General features: G+C 35.5%; 2 protein-coding genes, 1 long non-coding RNA gene and 5 other non-coding genes across 8 annotated transcripts in view; 1 reads left to right on the top strand and 7 right to left on the bottom strand.

Annotated features, from left to right (window-relative positions):
- Nucleotides 1-6,942, top strand: part of LOC140040768 (glutamate receptor ionotropic, NMDA 1-like) — a 50,091-nt gene extending 43,149 nt beyond the window's left edge. The window contains exons 10-16 of the mRNA XM_072086936.1: nucleotides 2,273-2,504; nucleotides 3,037-3,185; nucleotides 3,530-3,687; nucleotides 3,835-4,106; nucleotides 4,332-4,477; nucleotides 4,750-4,834; nucleotides 5,530-6,942. Coding sequence (XP_071943037.1) covers nucleotides 2,273-2,504; nucleotides 3,037-3,185; nucleotides 3,530-3,687; nucleotides 3,835-4,106; nucleotides 4,332-4,477; nucleotides 4,750-4,834; nucleotides 5,530-5,636 — 1,149 coding nt within the window. The 3' untranslated portion in view covers nucleotides 5,637-6,942. The remainder of the gene's footprint in view (nucleotides 1-2,272; nucleotides 2,505-3,036; nucleotides 3,186-3,529; nucleotides 3,688-3,834; nucleotides 4,107-4,331; nucleotides 4,478-4,749; nucleotides 4,835-5,529) is intronic.
- Nucleotides 25-96, bottom strand: Trnag-ucc (transfer RNA glycine (anticodon UCC)). The gene has a single exon. It is a non-coding gene; the product is annotated as a tRNA-Gly (tRNA).
- Trnag-ucc (transfer RNA glycine (anticodon UCC)) lies at nucleotides 162-232 on the bottom strand. Its single transcript has one exon. It is a non-coding gene; the product is annotated as a tRNA-Gly (tRNA).
- Trnag-ucc (transfer RNA glycine (anticodon UCC)) lies at nucleotides 298-369 on the bottom strand. The gene has a single exon. It is a non-coding gene; the product is annotated as a tRNA-Gly (tRNA).
- On the bottom strand, nucleotides 435-506 carry Trnag-ucc (transfer RNA glycine (anticodon UCC)). Its single transcript has one exon. It is a non-coding gene; the product is annotated as a tRNA-Gly (tRNA).
- On the bottom strand, nucleotides 572-643 carry Trnag-ucc (transfer RNA glycine (anticodon UCC)). Its single transcript has one exon. It is a non-coding gene; the product is annotated as a tRNA-Gly (tRNA).
- A 3,936-nt stretch (nucleotides 6,943-10,878) lies between the features above and the next one.
- LOC140040769 (uncharacterized) lies at nucleotides 10,879-13,396 on the bottom strand. The gene is made up of 3 exons (XM_072086937.1): nucleotides 13,256-13,396; nucleotides 12,254-12,339; nucleotides 10,879-11,168 (listed from the first exon to the last, which is right to left on the bottom strand). Exons 1-3 carry the CDS (start codon nucleotides 13,329-13,331, stop codon nucleotides 10,887-10,889), a joined length of 444 nt encoding a protein of 147 aa, XP_071943038.1. The 5' UTR covers nucleotides 13,332-13,396; the 3' UTR covers nucleotides 10,879-10,886.
- Nucleotides 13,397-14,620: 1,224 nt separating this feature from the next.
- Nucleotides 14,621-18,324, bottom strand: LOC140040772 (uncharacterized). The gene is made up of 3 exons (XR_011842773.1): nucleotides 18,163-18,324; nucleotides 17,735-17,757; nucleotides 14,621-14,995 (listed from the first exon to the last, which is right to left on the bottom strand). It is a non-coding gene; the product is annotated as an uncharacterized lncRNA (long non-coding RNA).
- Nucleotides 18,325-18,614: the final 290 nt, after the last annotated feature.

Here is an 18,614-nt window from a genome sequence, read left to right on the forward strand (position 1 = left end):
TCGACAATAAAACTAAAAAATCTTTGCGTCGGCCGGGAATCGAACCCGGGACAATTGCTTGGAAGGCAACTATGTTAACCACTACACCACCGACGCGCGTACTACAGTCGAGTTATGCTGTGTTTCTATGGATCAAATCGACAATAAAACTATAAAATGTTTGCGTCGGCCGGGAATCGAACCGGGACAATTGCTTGGAAGGCAACTATGTTAACCACTACACCACCGACGCAGGTACTACAGTCGAGTTATGCTGTGTTTCTATGGATCAAATCGACAATAAAATTATAAAATGTGTGCGTTGGCCGGGAATCGAACCCGGGACAATTGCTTGGAAGGCAACTATATTAACCACTACACCACCGACGCGCGTACTACAGTCGAGTTATGCTGTGTTTCTATGGATCAAATCCACAATAAAACTATAAAATGTTTGCGTCGGCCGGGAATCGAACCCGGGAGAATTGCTTGGAAGGCAACTATGTTAACCACTACACCACCGACGCGCGTACTACAGTCGAGTTATGCTGTGTTTCTATGGATCAAATCGACACTAAAACTATGCAATGTTTGCGTCGGCCGGGAATCGAACCCGGGACAATTGCTTGGAAGGCAACTATGTTAACCACTACTCCACCGACGCGCGTACTACAGTCGAGTTATGCTGTGTTTCTATGGATCAAATCGACAATAAAACTATAAAATGTTTGCGTCGGCCTGGAATCGAACCCGGGACAATTGCTTGGAAGGCAACTATGTTAACCACTACACCACTGACGCGCGAACTACAGTCGAGTTATGCTGTGTTTCTATGGATCAAATCCGAATCGAAAATAAAACTATAAAATGTTTGCGTCGGCCGGTAATCGAACCCGGGACAATTGCTTGGAAGGCAACTATGTTAACCACTACACAACCGACGCACGTACTACAGTCGCGTTATGCTGTTTTTCTATGGAACAAATCGACAATAAAACTATAAAATGTTTGCCTCGGCCGGGAATCGAACCCAGGACAACTGCTTGGGATTCAACTATATTAACCACTACACCACATTACAATGGAGTTATTCTGTGTTTCTACAGATCACATTGACTAATAAACTTTGAAAACATTGCGTCGGCCAGGAATTGAACCCGGGACAATTGCTTGAAACGCAACTATGTTAATTAAACCACTACACAACCGACGTCGTACTACAGTCGAGTTATGCTGTGTTTCTATGGATCAAATCGACAATAAAACTATAAAATGTTTGCGTCGGCCGGTAATCGAGCCCGGGGGACAATTGCTTGGAAGGCAACTATGTTAACCACTACACCACCGACGAGCGTACTACAGTCGAGTTATGCTGTGTTTCTATGGATCAAATCGACAATAAAACTATAAAATGTTTGCGTCGGCAGGGAATCGAACCCGGGACAATTGCTGGGAAGGCAACTATGTTAACCACTACACCACCAACGCAGGTACTATAGTGGAGTTATGCTGTGTTTCTATAGATTTGATCCATAGAAACACAGTATAACTCGACTGTAGTACGACGTCGGTTGTGTAGTGGTTAATTAACATAGTTGCGTTCCAAGCAATTGTCCCGGGTTCGATTCCGGCCGACGCAAACATTTTATAGTTTTATTGTCGATTATTTGATCCGTAGAAACACAGCATAACTCCACTATAGTACCTGCGTTGATGGTGTAGTGGTTAACATAGTTGCCGTCCAAGCAATTGTCCCGTGTTCGATTCCCGGCCGACGCAAATATTTTACAGTTTATTGTCGATTTGGACCATGATAACACAACATAACTCCATCGTAATACGTGTGTCGGTGGTGCGGTGGTTAACTATGTTGATTCACTAAGGTGATTTTATTTAATAAACTTTTACTATATTTTGTTTTGTATTCATTCGTGTAAAGTAATGATCTACTGTATGTTTTTTTTTTGGGGGGGGGGGGGGGGTGGGGGTGTATGATAGGGGTTGATAGTTGCCTTTGCCTTTTTACTTTTCTGTTAATTGTTATATTTTATATTGTTATTGTAAAGGATGCACCTTTGTGCTAAGTGTGCCACCGATCTAAAGGTGTAATTCCAAATAAATAAATAAATAAATGTTGCCTTCCAAGCAATTGTCCCGGGTTCGATTCCCGGCCGACGCAGACGGTGTAGTGGTTAACATAGTTTCCTTCCATAGTTCGTCATAAACATCTTATGCCTAGTTATTGGTTAAAAGTTCCATACTTCTTTGACAATAGCAACGTTTTTTTTAATAGGATGTTCCCACAAACACACTTGTATCATTTCTGCGACCATTTGAAACAGAATTATGGATACTGGTGTTCCTAGCTATACATGTAGTTGCCTTCTTTCTATTCATTTTGGATCGGCTTAGCCCCTTTAGCCGTATGCACACTGGTAGATCTGGACAAGAGCAAGACGCATTGAATCTCTCACGAGCCCTTTGGTTTTCTTGGGGTGTGCTCTTTAATAGCGGGATTGGTGAAGGTAAGTTTTTTATTTTGCTCCTTCTACAAGAATTTTATTTTTTTCATTCAGCAAAAATATACGCTAAAATATTTAAATGTAATTGGTGATATCATTTCTTCCGTGTGCAATCAGGCAATACAACAAGCAATTTTAAAGATAACTTGAGACGTTTTATATTTTATTCTTTATATAGTATTTTAATATTTATACTGTTCATAATGTTTTATACATAGCATATTTTCTTATATATTATCTTATCCATTGTATAGTATTGTATGTTTTTAACTGTTGTTATTTTTATTGTAATTTGAACCTTGGAAGGCAAATTTCATTTACTTTGTATTTGACAATAAATTTTAACTTGAACTTGAACTTGAACTATATACCTATTTCTGGTATATCGACTTTCGCCTTTCCTTCTTTGACCATTGTGATCGTTAAACAAAATCGCACACACTGTAAAATAGCCCTGTAAACAGTATAATAAATACAATAATTTTGTTTCTGTTACATTACAGTCAATATTTACATATCATTACTATTTTTTTAGGAACACCACGTAGTCTGAGCGCACGCGTAGTGGGCATGGTGTGGGCCTTCTTTTCCATGATCATGCTGGCATCGTATACGGCTAATCTGGCAGCCTTTCTCGTACTAGAAAAGCCGGAGGGAAAGATATCAGGAATAAATGACGCACGGGTAAGTAGATCTATAGAAAGTACGATGTTGTTTTGCCTGTTTCTACTAGGAAACAATTAACGTTCTCGGTAATCTATCCGATATTGTTCCTCTAATGCTTGGCTCCCACTTAAGCGCAACGTAAGTAATTTGACAAATTACAAGCGATAGAATATATATATATTATCCAAACCTGTCATTTTGTCAACTCGCTTACGTTGTGCTTACGTCTTCGCGTTGCGCCCGAGTGGGAATCAACCCGTATTTGAACTACGGTACTAATCAGTTGATATAAGGTTTTAAGAATACTGTTTCATGACGTAGTCTAAATAATGTAATGGTCCATTGCTTACATTAATTCTTAGATGCGTAATCCGTCCAACACGTTCAAGTTTGCCACAGTCAAAGGGAGCTCAGTGGACGCGTATTTTCGACGTCAGGTCGAACTCTCCACGATGTATACTTTTATGACGAATTTCAATTATGTAAATGCTGATGAAGCAGTCGAGGCTGTAAGAAGTGGGTAAGATGGATAGTTAGAAACTAATTTCTTCTCTTCCTCCACTCTTTTTAAAAATAGCTATTTAATACAGATAATATTATAATCTTTGTTTTTTGACATGTGAGATCTGCTTCAATAAAATACGTAATGATCTATTTCTTTATATAGTGAACTAGATGCATTTATATGGGATTCAGCCATGCTAGACTACCAGACGTCTAGAGATTGTAACCTTGTTACAGTAGGAGAGTTATTCGGTAAATCAGGGTTTGGTATAGGCTTACCAAAAGGTAGTCTGTGGACGCAAGAAGTATCTTTGGCAATTTTACATTTGCAAGAAGGAGGTGTGATGGAACAACTTGATTCACAATGGATTAGTTATCGAAATTGCCCAGTGGTGGACAATCAGCCAGCAACGCTGAATCTTGAAAATATGGGAGGTTGGTACGCCAAAGACATTTAACCAATACTAGGCCTAATTTTGTAAACCGTCATCTTACAGGCCTAAACAATTTTTACCAAATCAGAAAATACATTCAGCCTACTTGGGAAATCAATTGACAAAAAAAACAGAACATCAGAACATTTAGGTTTGTTTTCTAATGAACGCCGCATTCTGTAAATTAATAATAATACTATTAATCTCATTTTCTACATGAACACAGGAACGTTTTTACTGATTGGTTTTGCGGTATTTGGCGGCTTATTTATGATTGTTATAGAACGGAAATACAAAGAATACCACGACCGAAAGAAACAGCAAAAAGATCTTGCCGGCCAGGTTACCCTTAAATGGAAGGCACAATTGAAGGTGAGTTACTTTACTATTTAAAAGTAATATTTTTTTATTCAACAACCATTTTGGTCAAAGACTGCTGCTGGTATGTTAATTACATTTTTAGAGTTGAATCCATAGAACATAATTCTAACGTTGAGTTAAAAATGCATGTTGCACATTGCGTAGGCGTTACACTTTACTTACGTTTATCTTTCTTCACCAATGCGTACAAATTGGTCCTTAATTATTAAGGTCAAACCCCGGGTCAAATACGATTATAAACACTGTTATAATTATTTTTGTAGAAACGACAAACAGACGACAAAAAACAGAAAGAGACACAGAACGAGTCGTGTTCAGAAGAGGAAGAACTTGCATTACTTGAAAAGGGTAAATTAAATAATGTTTAGTTTATATTTCCGGCAAAATAAAACACCTGTAGACTGTGCCGGCTCTAGCTCGCTTTTAAGTCGCGTGCGTGCAACGCGACTCTACAGCTCATTATGTCGGTCGGTCGGTAAACACTGAGCACTAGGGTCATAGAGAAGCAACGCAAGCGAGCTGACCAATCAGCGACATTTCGAATGATCCATCGCTTGTGATTGTTCAAATCTTACTTACGTTGCGTTACGTCCTTGTGTTGCGTCTTTAGTTGTAACCAAGCATAATAGGCTACTATCAAAGTTCTTTGCTACTATTAAGATGATATTTTACCGGGGACTAGCCCACGCCGGTTATTGACAGTTTACATCCTCATTTTCAAAAGAGGAGGTAATGTTTTCTGAAAGCCAAACTTATGATTCTCAATATATAGATAAAATGCACAATATTCCATCGGAGACAGTAGTCTTGAAGTATAGCTGAGAAAAAGTTTTGATCTGTGACCAGTATTATATTTTTGAGAATGAAAATTATACATTATTTTATGCTATTCATGTTTTTAGAATGTCTTTGAGTTTATCCCATCATATCAACAATTATTAGGAGGCCTACTGCCATTCCTGCAACGGCAGATGTTTTAAACTATTCTCTGATTACAATAATTCTTTTTACAGTAAAAGTTGGATGTCTTTTTCTTTGTCTAGAAATGGACTCTGTAAATGGTCGAATAGCGGGACGGATGGATAAGTTTGATTACAACTCGAAACCAAACAGCACTAGCAACCACACGTCTACCGATACACCCGTATGAAATCTTGACCGCTAAAATGTTCGCTGATTCTGCACAATGTACTGTTCTGCACTCTTTACATTTGTGTTCTTTTTTAAAGTAAACCTATTCATAGAAAATCTCAACCAGGAATATTTGGCTTTCGTTAAATACGTTAAAGGAAGCTGCTCTGAATTGAATACAAGGCTGTGAATGTTTTTACGAAGCAAGATGTTCCATGGCATAACTGGAAGATCATTTTGAAATTCATCTGTTTTTTGATTGATAATCAGTTTAAAAAAAAAATTATGGATCTATTATGCTATTATTTCTATTATTGCTAAAATGTAGATAAGATATTATGTGTCATTCATAAAGATGTATCACCCCCGCACCCCCTCAGTTAAATTCAACCAAAAACTCATTGGCTTGGCAGCCAATTTGACACTTTATTGCTTTAAATTACAATTTTTCAGGTAAATAATTTAGTTTTTTCGATCCAATTTTTGGGCAAAGTGAATAACTATTGGAACAAAAATAGCATATTCAATTTTTCGGGGGACAATATATATTTAAGTATAAAGTTTAAACTTAAGACACCAATTTACACACGTAGTTAGGCCTACCTCATTATCAATATTTCTACGATTTAATTATACGTACCAAAAAGAAATAAATCATATTATTATTATCTCTTATTTTTATGAACATTTGTGTCCAGCTGACACTGAGGAGGTACGATTAAATACTTCTATATGATTTAAATAATAAACAACACTTTGTATTACTTTTAGATCAAATTAATTGCATTTTATCAGAACATTTGTTTGATCTAAATAGATGCACTAGTGTTAACGATAAACTGATCACACATTGAAAGTGTTATATAGATATAAAACGATCAAAATAATTGTATAATTACATAATAATAAATGTGCTGTTAATTAAGATGAAAACGATTAGTTGGATACCTGGGAAGGAAGCGCCTCTCAATGGATCTATGTATGATGTATACGATTAGTTGGAAACCTGGGAAGGAAGCGCCTCTCAATGGATCTATGTATGATGTATACGATTAGTTGGATACCTGGGAAGGAAGCGCCTCTCAATGGATCTATGTATGATGTATACGATTAGTTGGATACCTGGGAAGGAAGCGCCTCTCAATGGATCTATGTATGATGTATACGATTAGTTGGATACCTGGGAAGGAAGCGCCTCTCAATGGATCTATGTATGATGTATACGATTAGTTGGATACCTGGGAAGGAAGCGCCTCTCAATGGATCTATGTATGATGTATACGATTACTTGAATACCTGGGAAGGAAGCGCCTCTCAATGGATCTATGTATGATGTATACGATTAGTTAGATACCTGGGAAGGAAACGCCTCTCAATGGATCTATGTATGATGTATACGATTAGTTGGATACCTGGGAAGGAAGCGCCTCTCAATGGATCTATGTATGATGTATACGATTAGTTGGATACCTGGGAAGGAAGCGCCTCTCAATGGATCTATGTATGATGTATACGATTAGTTAGATACCTGGGAAGGAAACGCCTCTCAATGGATCTATGTATGATGTATACGATTAGTTGGATACCTGGGAAGGAAGCGCCTCTCAATGGATCTATGTATGATGTATACGATTAGTTGGATACCTGGGAAGGAAGCGCCTCTCAATGGATCTATGTATGATGTATACGATTAGTTGGATACCTGGGAAGGAAGCGCCTCTCAATGGATCTATGTATGATGTATACGATTAGTTGGATACATGGGAAGGAAGCGCCTCTCAATGGATCTATGTATGATGTATACGATTAGTTGGATACCTAGGAAGGAAGCGCCTCTCAATGGATCTATGTATGATGTATACGATTAGTTGGATACCTGGGAAGGAAGCGCCTCTCAATGGATCTATGTATGATGTATACGATTAGTTGGATACATGGGAAGGAAGCGCCTCTCAATGGATCTATGTATGATGTATACGATTAGTTGGATACCTGGGAAGGAAGCGCCTCTCAATGGATCTATGTATGATGTATACGATTAGTTGGATACCTGGGAAGGAAGCGCCTCTCAATGGATCTATGTATGATGTATATAAAAAGTCTATACTTGGTCGTAGATAATAATGGTGATCATTTTGTATCATTATTCAATTCGAGTTCGAGTATTGATTCAAACATGCACCATAATGTGTGTATCAATTTGGTATTCCTCATAAATTTCTCCCCCGAGTGTTTTAACCCGGATCTAACTTCTAACAACTTTCGTAATAATCTCGAAAAAAACCCCTAAAACTGAGCTAATTTTATTATTTTAAACAAAGATCAGTAAACCAAAGATGAAAACTAATTGTCCAAATGAAATGAAAGTATATGTCATCATATAAATACCAAATAAGGCAATTTCTAAATTGCATGAATCGACTTACACAAATTTAAAGTAGCCATGTCAGTGACGAAACAATCGGAATCAACTAATTATCAAGGCCTGGCGATGATAATGAAATGGAAAATGTTTATTGATGCAACAAATTACAGTAGAAATACATAAAACCTCATCTATAGGCCTATTAAAAAATATATAATAACAATATTATAAATCCAAAGGCAAATTACTGAAAAAATGACAATGCTGTGGATCTCAATAGAGATACAAAAAAAAAAGCGAAAAGCTAAATCAAAACGATAAGTAAAACAGCCAAAGAAGTTAGCAGAGCTTTCGGGCAACACTAGCCTTTCATCAGTGCATTTTACTCAAACATTTTACTCAACTATAAATGATTCCTGTAAAAAATAATTAAACCAATAGAAATAGAAAAAAAATGATTTATTGTCACAAAATCCGAAAGATAATTTTACAAGAACATAACATTTGGAAGAGTGGGTATAATGAAGACACGCACAATTGAATGTGATTATACGTGACAAAATATTTAAAAAAATCATATTTTAAAAATGTAGGTGACCGTAGGCCATGATGACGTCATAGCATCGAATAGGCAAAAGTTTTCAAGAAGTCATGTCACAACTCATTAGCTATAATAGATTCAAAATAGGATATTAAATTTACCATGTACGCCATTTTTATTCCACATAGAATTGATACTTGATATGGAATAATTGTTTAAAACTTTATATGTTTGATTTGAATGTAACATCAATCTTAAATTTTCTGAAAAAAAAGTTACATTACGTGGCTTTGACGTCATTAAAATGTTATTAGCAGTTAATTCTGTTGGCCAAATTATGAAATGTTCAAATTTAAGGTCAACTCATGACGGTAAATAAATCAAAAACTGAACATTAACAGAATCACAAAAAGACATTTACACAGACTTTCAATCATCAAACTGAAATTGTTTAATTTCACAAAAAAACAAAGGAAAATTCTTATTTAAAAACTTATATTAAACATATTATTTATACAGGATCATATAACAATGTTATTGATAGTCCTGTTTACAATATTAAAAAGAGACCTTAAATACAAATCTTAAAATAATGGAATTTTTATACTCGCCATTTGCACGAGTCAAGCTGAAAGACATTCTGTAAAAAGCAATGTGGTATCTTTTAAAATAAATGAGATATTGTGTTGCTACTATAATTACCTCTGGTAACAATCAATCAAACAATCAATATACGGAATAATATGGAATACAAGCCACAAAAAGAAGACACTCAATATAGATAACCAAGGCTTTGAAATATTTAAATGGAAAAAGGCAGGATCTAGATTGATACATGATCTTGATTCGTGTCTGTCTGAGACAAAAGATAAAGATATATACTATATAAAAATCTGGAAAGTTTTTTTAATGAGTACATATATATATATATTTTTAAATATTTCATATGAATACTGTATTCGATAAATCATGGAAGAAAAATATATATAATATTTTCCCTCCATAGATAAACTACCAAGCATATCTAGGCTATTGTTGACAACATACTGTACATTCGCCTTGGCGAAAAATGTGTTCAGTTACATTGTAAAAAAAAAAGCATATTTACATTGCTAATAAGTCAATTCAAAAATATGAATTTCAATACTGTCCCTGTTAAATATTAAATACTATTGTACAATTTTCCTGATTAAATTATTTGCATATTATAAACTTCTCCAGCTCTGTACAAAGTCTATGTGATAAGTGATTATGAACAATAAATTACTGACAAATGAATTAATTGGAAACTCAATAAAAAACTTACTATCCTTCGTTAATGAAAGGTATTTGTTTATAGGACCTACTTTAATCAAATATATTGTTCTAATTTATATACGATGAAATACAATGAATTATTCTAATTATCATGGTTGTGTGATCATTAAAACTGTTTTAAACATCTGTATGAATAATTCACTGTTCTTGTACAATATCTGTACCCAATTATTATGAATCACTCAGAATGCATGGAATGCAGTGTATATCATTTTAATTATTAATTATAATTTAATTTTAATGACTCTTATTTTGAAAGAGATTATGTAGTTTGGAATAATTTTAGTAGTCAAGAAAAACATGTTGAAAATTGGAATGTTATTTTACAACTACAGAAGAATGTTAATATTTATTATTGTTATTATTAATATTATTCATCATTGCTTGGGTTGTGGATCAAGACAGAAAACAATGTGTATAAATAATAATACATAACAACATTATTTTGAAGAGAATCGAAATCGTATTATATTATCTGAGTATAAAGAGTGGGGGAGGGTAGGCAATAATGCAACGCAATAAAGCTCCCTCTCTCACTTGATTCACGATTGATACTTATACTATAATGTATTGAACATATCTGCTATGTATTATTTATTTTCTCTTGTTGGAAGTACTAGACACAAGATATTATTGATTGTTTAAAGTGCACACGATTAGGAATTACAATACTGTACACTAGGACCATATTTATAGCCTATCCGAGAAGAATACTATTGGAACAATATACCATGATTATTTAGCATTTTCGTACCTCAAAAACTAAATTTTATTTTTTTCCATTGGTATAGTAGTTTAAGATCTAAGTTCTAATGGAATTGGGAAATGAAGTTTGTGGCCAAATCATTTTTACATTTTAGCCAAATTAATTTTGTTACATATTGTATATTATCTCTCACACTATTCTACTGAAACTTCTATAGGTACAATAATTAGTATTGAAAGGTGAATTAAAATCCCTTCTAATCAGAAATTAAATACTAACAACTGTTCTGTAGTAACTTCAAATGACTTGATGAGAAAATAATAAATTATTGCACATTGTATTATAAAGAATAACCATCTATTAACTCATTGGCATCTGTAATAATAGCTCTAAGATATGTTGAATCTGCGATTTTGTCTGTAATATCAACTACACATTTAAGCACAAATGCTATTTTTTTTTCATTTTCTGAAATAAGTTGATTTTCTTGAAAGAAAGAGTTGATTGAAGACTTCAGCGAACCCTTCTTTGGAGAATTTGCCATGTCTGCCACTATACGTTTGCTTGGTTGCTCCCATTCTGAATTTAACGTATCTGCTATTCTTCTCATTTTTCTAGCCATCTTAAAAACAAAAATTTCATTACAATGCATGCAAAGTATAACAATCAAATAACAAGTTGTGAAAAATGTGGTTGAAATAATGGAACAGCGCGAACACATATTATGGGAAAAAGCTCTCATAAAAACATATAATAATATTGATAATATTGACTCTGATCTTAATACAATCCGGAGCGGACCCTGGATTTTTAAAAATGAAACATTGAGTATTTAAGCCATGGTGGGACATGTGGCAAAGAGAATTCAGTTAAATAACACCCCTAGATGCCCTGAAATGGTACTCTCGTCATGTTGCACGCCAGTTATCATCAAAATATTTTTGTTTAGGTTGCGTCTTTCAATGCGAACATCTAGGAAAACAGTCTGCAGCGTGGTTCTTAAAGTATATACTGTTATATAATTATGGTTAAGGACAAAATTGAATTTATTTTTAATAACAAAAGAAGCAACAATGAATGGATTGATCAGAGAATGAAGGAAATACCTTGAAACACAAACACATTAATCTGCAGTTTGTATGACAAGTAGGCCTACAATTTACATCTATTTTATTTTTTAACAATACTTTATACCGGTAGTGATTTCTTCATTAGGACCTACACAAAATAAAATATATTGTCTCTCACTCATGCATGACAAATTGTCAAATTAAAATGCCACAGCATTTTGGTATTTAGGCTGATCTGAATTGGGCTGATCTTGTAATGAATGTTACAGGGTAAGTGTGGGGAATATTTTCACATGTTGAATAGGACAGTAAGGTAAGACAACACACCATTCATTTTGTGTAATACCACTTGACCTAGGAACCATAATTTTTGTGGCCATCCAATGCTTTCCTCTGGGCGCTGCTGAAACTGCTCAAACTTTATGTGACAAACAAATGTGATGTGCCAATATATGGAAATGATGATGTCTTATCACTACGATATTTGGGAATAACACTACCATATTTGGGCAGATCACACTTTTTTTGTCAAACGAATGTGATAGTGTAAAGCTTTAGGCACCCCGGTAAGCTCTGGGGCCCCTGGGTTGTTACACTGCACTGCTTGTCATACAGTAGAATAAACGTCTACACTTACTTCTTTGGTATCTGATAAAGTTGGTCTTTCTTCATCGTCAGGACCATCTACTTCAATATCAAGGTCAAATTTTTGTTTAGGCACAACTTAAAAAAAATTATTGTGGTGGTCATTAAAAATATTTCAATTCACATCCAACCATTTGGAGAGCCACTAAATAAATAAATTAAATAAAATACATAAATATTGTATATATCGTAAATCTTCTAATAGTCACCCACAATCTAATAGTAGCCCCCCCCCCCCCTAAGTCAATCTATAATAATAACCCACTACTCTAATAGTAACCCATTAGAGTCACAAAAACTACTGACAAAATGACACTATGAAGACTGGTCGTTTAATGACAGCTGTATTTTGAAAATCAGGAGATCATGCATGTTGATCTCGGGAGTGGGCGGAGGATTGAGTGTTTTTGAGTTTATAAAATAAAGTTACAGTTCATACAAATTCGAAATGTTTTAGTATTTTCTATGAGTTGCTGACCGGAAAAGTTTGGGTGGGTTAATATTTTCATGTGAGATTAGTAATAGTAATTACTCCACTACTCTAATTAATAGTAACCCCATTCTAATAGTAACCCATCCTTAAAAAAAACAATCAAAGAATATTAACCCAGGGTTACAATTAGAACATTTACGGTATATAAAGAAACAGATATTCATTGGTAGTCAAATAAAACAGAAAAGCAGTGTACCGTCTATTGAACGACTAGCTACCTAGGCCTACTAAGGCTTAGGCCTAGGTAGCTAGTCGTTCAATAGGCTAAGCCTAGTGTTAGTAGTAGGCTAGATAGTAGTACAATATTAGTCGTAGTAGCAGTCTAGGGCAGGGCAGGGAAGGCCTATAGCCATACTATTACTAGGCCTAGGTAGGTAGGTAGGTAGCCTGGATTTGTGGAAAAGAAAGTATAGGCCTATACTAAATTAATACTAGTAATCAACTACGGTCGTTTAGTTTAGGCCTAGCTAGTATAAAATATAAACATTCTTTTTTACTTACTCTCACTAATTATATCGCGTGAAAGTGTACTATTTTCTTCTAAGTACAATGTTAAAAGAGCCGTTGTTTTCGACATTTTGTGTTGTTGTTTATGGTATGGAAGAGCGAATTATTATGCAATATTCATTAGTCACATGCGGAAGTAAATATCCATATCGTGTCAAAGTTTACACTGTGGGAGAGGACTACATTTTGTGTCACCAACTGCAGCTTGTAGTTGTAGCAGCAGTCTATCCTCGAGGTTGTGCCAGCCAGCCACGTACTTCTGCATTTTATGTAAAATACGTTTCCCATTGTCGTTCGCGTCAACTGCCGTTACTATTACAACCCAAGCGTCAGTTGGCGAAATTCTGTTGAGGTTTTTTTTTGGAAAGATCTAATCGAATTGTATTTTTTCATTACAATTAATCTTGGATATTAAATTTTCTTAGGGCACTTTTAAGCATTTATGAATATTTTTAATGCAGATAAGCAATTTTTATATTTCAATTTTATGATCTATTTGACAGAAGGGAGGAATTTGTTTGTAGTATAAAAACTTTTTGGTGTAAATATAAGGTAACATGCGTGACCAAATAATTCACAACACATTGTGGCAGGGCGTTTATTTAAATAAACGCACCAGGGCGTTTATTCCAAATGATGTTCGATGGGGCGACATTTATATACACGGGAGGCATTACTTTTCAGGAAGTGAAAAGAAGTCTTATTTATTTACAGGGGTGGATCAGGGAATTAATCGGTGAGTTAAATTTACCTCTTCCCTGGGTGGATCTAGGAAAAGTGAGCAAACCGTGCCTTTGGAAGCTCTTGCTCTCTAGAGTAATGTAGGTTCTCACCTCAGCCCCAATCCAAGGTGGAAAGTAGGTCAAAATGTAATTATAATTACCACACTTCCAAAAAATGATTAAAATAAGGTGCTATTTTTGTTTCTACAAATAGGCATTTTCTTAATAAAACTGTGTGAAATCGGTTCTTGGAACGTCCGTCAATGTGCAAGGTACTACACATTTAATTAAACAAACAGAATTGGATAACAAATAATACAAGAGCTCAGTCATAATTTCATTATTGCAGTGCTGAAGTGATAATTTTAGGTTTGAAATAAAATCTCAAAAGTTGTTGTCACCTGTTGCTTGTACAGTAATTGATTTCATCCAGAGAAAGAGACAACAATTTTGTCTAGACCCTTGTTTTTTGACAATTCCTTTTTGCGATGAGATCTGACAATAGGGACTTTAAGAATCACGACGGGTGCTCATAATTAACCTAATCGTCGAGATTCGTAAAGTCCCAATTGACCATGGAAGTCGAAAGCTGAAAAAAAGATTATGAGCAACAAGGAATGACAAATGAAGCCATGCATTTGAGCAAAACGTCAGTTTAATTCTCATTTTTGTTATATATGTTGGTATTTTACAAGACAAATTTATAAAAGAAAAACCAGTCAACTGAATATTCGCCGATGTCTTGGGCAACAAGTAGAAATGTTATTTTATGCAGATGTATTTGTCAACCACTGTCATAACTTCAGGTGATTTCCATTGGTCAGATCTTTACTTTTTTTCAAATAGTTCTCATTTGCAAGTTCAAAACATTTGCCTCTTGTCATGCGTCACTCTGTTGATGAGCTGCGGCCGTCACTGTGATGTTGCACATCGAGGGATGTGATAGACAGCCTTTCCAGTGTCTTGCATTTACTTGGATCTAGCCCTCATCTTTCGGCGTTTGCGCTTCAATCTTAAAATGAGTAGGAACAAAAATAAATATTTTATCTTTCATCAATCAAACAAATTATAGAAGTAAAAATATAAGAAGTTCCTAGTTTCAAATTGTATAACTGGTTGACTTTAATTTGGCACAAATTATAAATTAGTAAAAAATAAATTGTCCATGCATTTAACAATTTAAGAATCAATTTTTCCTAAGCATGATTATTGATTTCTTGCTACATTTGTAAAGAATGATTTAAAACATACAAAACAATTTAAAAGAAAAAATGATAAAACTTAGATAATTTTTTTTATTAACAGTCTGCAATGGGGGCATAGAATTCCAACAGATTATACCCACACGTTTCAATGGCATTAAAACGTGGGCATTTTTAAAAAATGACAATTGGTTAAAGACACCTTCCCTACGTTTTTTAGATCTATTTTAAGATCACAAACTTTATTTAATGTAAAAATAATACTATATGGCCCTATTGCGATTACTTTTTTCGTCTTTAAATGGTAAAAAATTTGAAAAATAAGTCGATTCTAATAATTACAGCGGCCCGCTATAAATCCCAAAATGCATTGCGCGCGGATTAATATTTCTGTTTTTCTTCTATAATTCACCCACTCTTTGATCGATCGTGAGGCCAAAACAAATGGAAGACTCCTAACTTTTAGGCGAAAATACCGGATTTTCCCCAATTTGTATCAATGGAGTCTGGCAAAAATAGAAAGACAATTAATGCAGCAACTATACAACGTCAGGCTAGGTATATAGCTACAGGGCTCGATTTAGTGCTAGCCCGGCGTACAATGGCTAGTAAAAACAGCTCCGGGCTACCTAAAGTATCTTCCTTTAAGCCCGGATGGCTAGTAGGTTGTGGGAACTCGAAATTGGGACGAAATGACCTCATGAAAATAACTCCAGCATAAAAGACATGTCTTGGCAACATCAGCAAAAAAAAACCACTCGCGCGCTGCTGTGGCCATAACAAGTGATGATGTAGGCGGAGCCTCTCATAATCAAGCAAATTTCCCGAATTATGATTGGCCATTTATGTTTTTGTCATCCAGGTTATTGTGAAGTAGGCGGAGCTTCATTATCAGGTCAAATATGTCACAAAAATATGACCATAAAATTAATAACGAACTGTGATTGGCCAAATGTAGTAGAATTTTGTCAATGTTAAAAATAACTTGTCTAGTCTTGTCAGGCCTGGTTGTCACAGATCAAAGCTAGGGATATTTTGTAGGGCCGGGTGGCTGGCTCTATCCCTGTAGGTAGGCCATGGAGGCCATATTTTATAATATGCGTAGGCCTAGATAAAATCAAAAGCCATCGTTTGGCATCGCCATCTAGGCCTAGCTAGATACTACCATTTTGGTAAAACAGTAGGCCAGGTGCTCCAATGCGATCTAGGGTAGGTAGGTCTATCCTCTAGCTACCCTACTATAATAGGCTAGCTCTAGGCTAGGCCTAGGCTAGCTCTAGCCTAGCTGGTAGACAGAATCTAATTAGTTTTCTTGGCTAGCCCAGGTGAAAATTCCAGTTGAGACCAGTTGGAAATTCCGATTGGTACAACTGGTATTCAACTGGTCCAACTGATACCAATTGGTTCAACTGGTTTTCTGAACTGGTCATTTCAGCTATTTTTTCCAACTGGTTTTCAATTGGTCCAACTGGTTGGTTTTTCCAACTGGTTTTCTCAACTGGTCAGCTGGTTTTCCAACTGGTTTTCAATTGGTCCAACTGGTTTGTTATTCCAACTGGTTTTTCCAACTGTTTTTTTTCCATAACGTCAACTGGTTTTCCCAACTGGTCTCCCCAACTGGTTTTTTCCCCATCAGGTCAACTGGTTTTTCAAGCACAACTCAGTATAGGCTGGTTGTTTTCTTAACTGGTCCAAAACAGATTTTGCAACCAGGTAAATTGGTATTTCCCAACTGGCTTTTATAATCAATTCTGTGCAGGGAAAGGGAGGGTAGGGGGGAGAGGGAAAGGAAGGGTAGGGGGAGAGGGAAAGGAAGGGTAGAGGTTGAAGCCCAACAACAAAAAGACCTAAAAAAATCGATTCTGTGAATATGGTGAGCATGAAATAGACTATGCGTCGCGACGCAAAGTTAATTTTTATGTGAACAATAAAGAAATACAATTTTGTGTAATTTTTCATGCAATAATAGTTCAATACAGTATGTATGTACGTAAATGTGTAGCAATTCTCGAGCGTTTAGATTAGTGCGCCCTCTATTGTACAAAATGCCTGAATTCATTTATATGGCGGCCCTGCTATCACGGTGCGATAATAAGAGTGGGCTAGTAAAATAATGTATGGGCTAGTGAAATTTACAGTGAACTAGCCCAGTGGGCTAGCAACATGAAAAAGATAAATCGAGCCCTGAGCTAACGTACGATGTTCGTACATTACCGATGTTTACCAGCTAGGCCTACAAAACTAAGCCTAAAGACCGTCCACGAGAGGTCAGTCGCCGCGAGCTACTTAGGTAGTGCATTGTTTCTCACTTTTTATCATAATTTACCATAAAACGTACATTTAAGACAAGGAATGACCTGGTTTAATGTTTTTAAAGTAATATATATGTATTATTTTTACAAAACGTCACAATTTGTAGGGAAGGTGTCTAACCAATTAAAAATGTAATCAAATATTGGTTGGTTTACACCTAATCTTTTATGTACAATTTGGTTCCGAAATATTTATATTTTATAATTAATAAAATGGATTATTGCATGCAGACTTACCTCCTCATACGTTTTTTCTTCCACTGAGAAAAAAAGTGTAAAAATAAATTAAATGAAAATCATAATATGGATGGTTTGCAGCTAAAGGAAAATGTTACTATTTTTATAATCAATATAAATGACGTAGGCCTAGGCCTACAGGACAGTAGGAATGGGAGGATGTGTTTGTATATTATTCCACATTTAAAACTAATATATTAGACTCCAAACTAGCTAGGGATTTAAATAACACACATTCAATCTCTCTAAAATCAATAAAAGGCACACCCTCTAGGCCTAGGCTAATTATTATACACTATATAAATATTCCACAAATCCCTTCCTTGCTACACCCCGGCTTTTTACCAGCCACGCACCTCCAGAGGTGCACATCACAAGGTGCATTATAAAATCGAATAATCTTCATTTCATAAATAAAAAGCACTTACCTTATCCCTCATATTAAGGTCTTTAAAGGTTAATTAGTAGCTTTTGCTACTGTATTTCTATAGATGTTAAGGTAAGGTAGAGATTTAATTCGATTTTTAGAGAGGAACTTCACAGCCCCTCACGACATCTCACAAACACATCGATCAAAAGGGCAAATAAAATAACACGCCCTCTATAATTAGACTACTTTACAGTCGTCTTTACCATCCAATCAAACCACTAAAATAGTAAACACACGACGCGTGTAACACGACGCAACCGGACTCGACCATTACCACCAAACGTCATCATAGGGTTTTTGACGTATGTACACACATAGACTAGGCTGGCTGTAGAGAGCAAAGATACTATAGCGCCACGAAGTGGCGCAAGATAGGGAACTCCTATCTCTTATACACTGCGCATGAGTGAAATTCCATGGGCAGCCATTCCGGCAAGCAAGTTACGCGAT

This window comes from Antedon mediterranea, chromosome 2 (assembly GCF_964355755.1).
Source record: "Antedon mediterranea chromosome 2, ecAntMedi1.1, whole genome shotgun sequence".
NCBI classification, from domain to species: Eukaryota; Metazoa; Echinodermata; class Crinoidea; order Comatulida; family Antedonidae; genus Antedon; species Antedon mediterranea.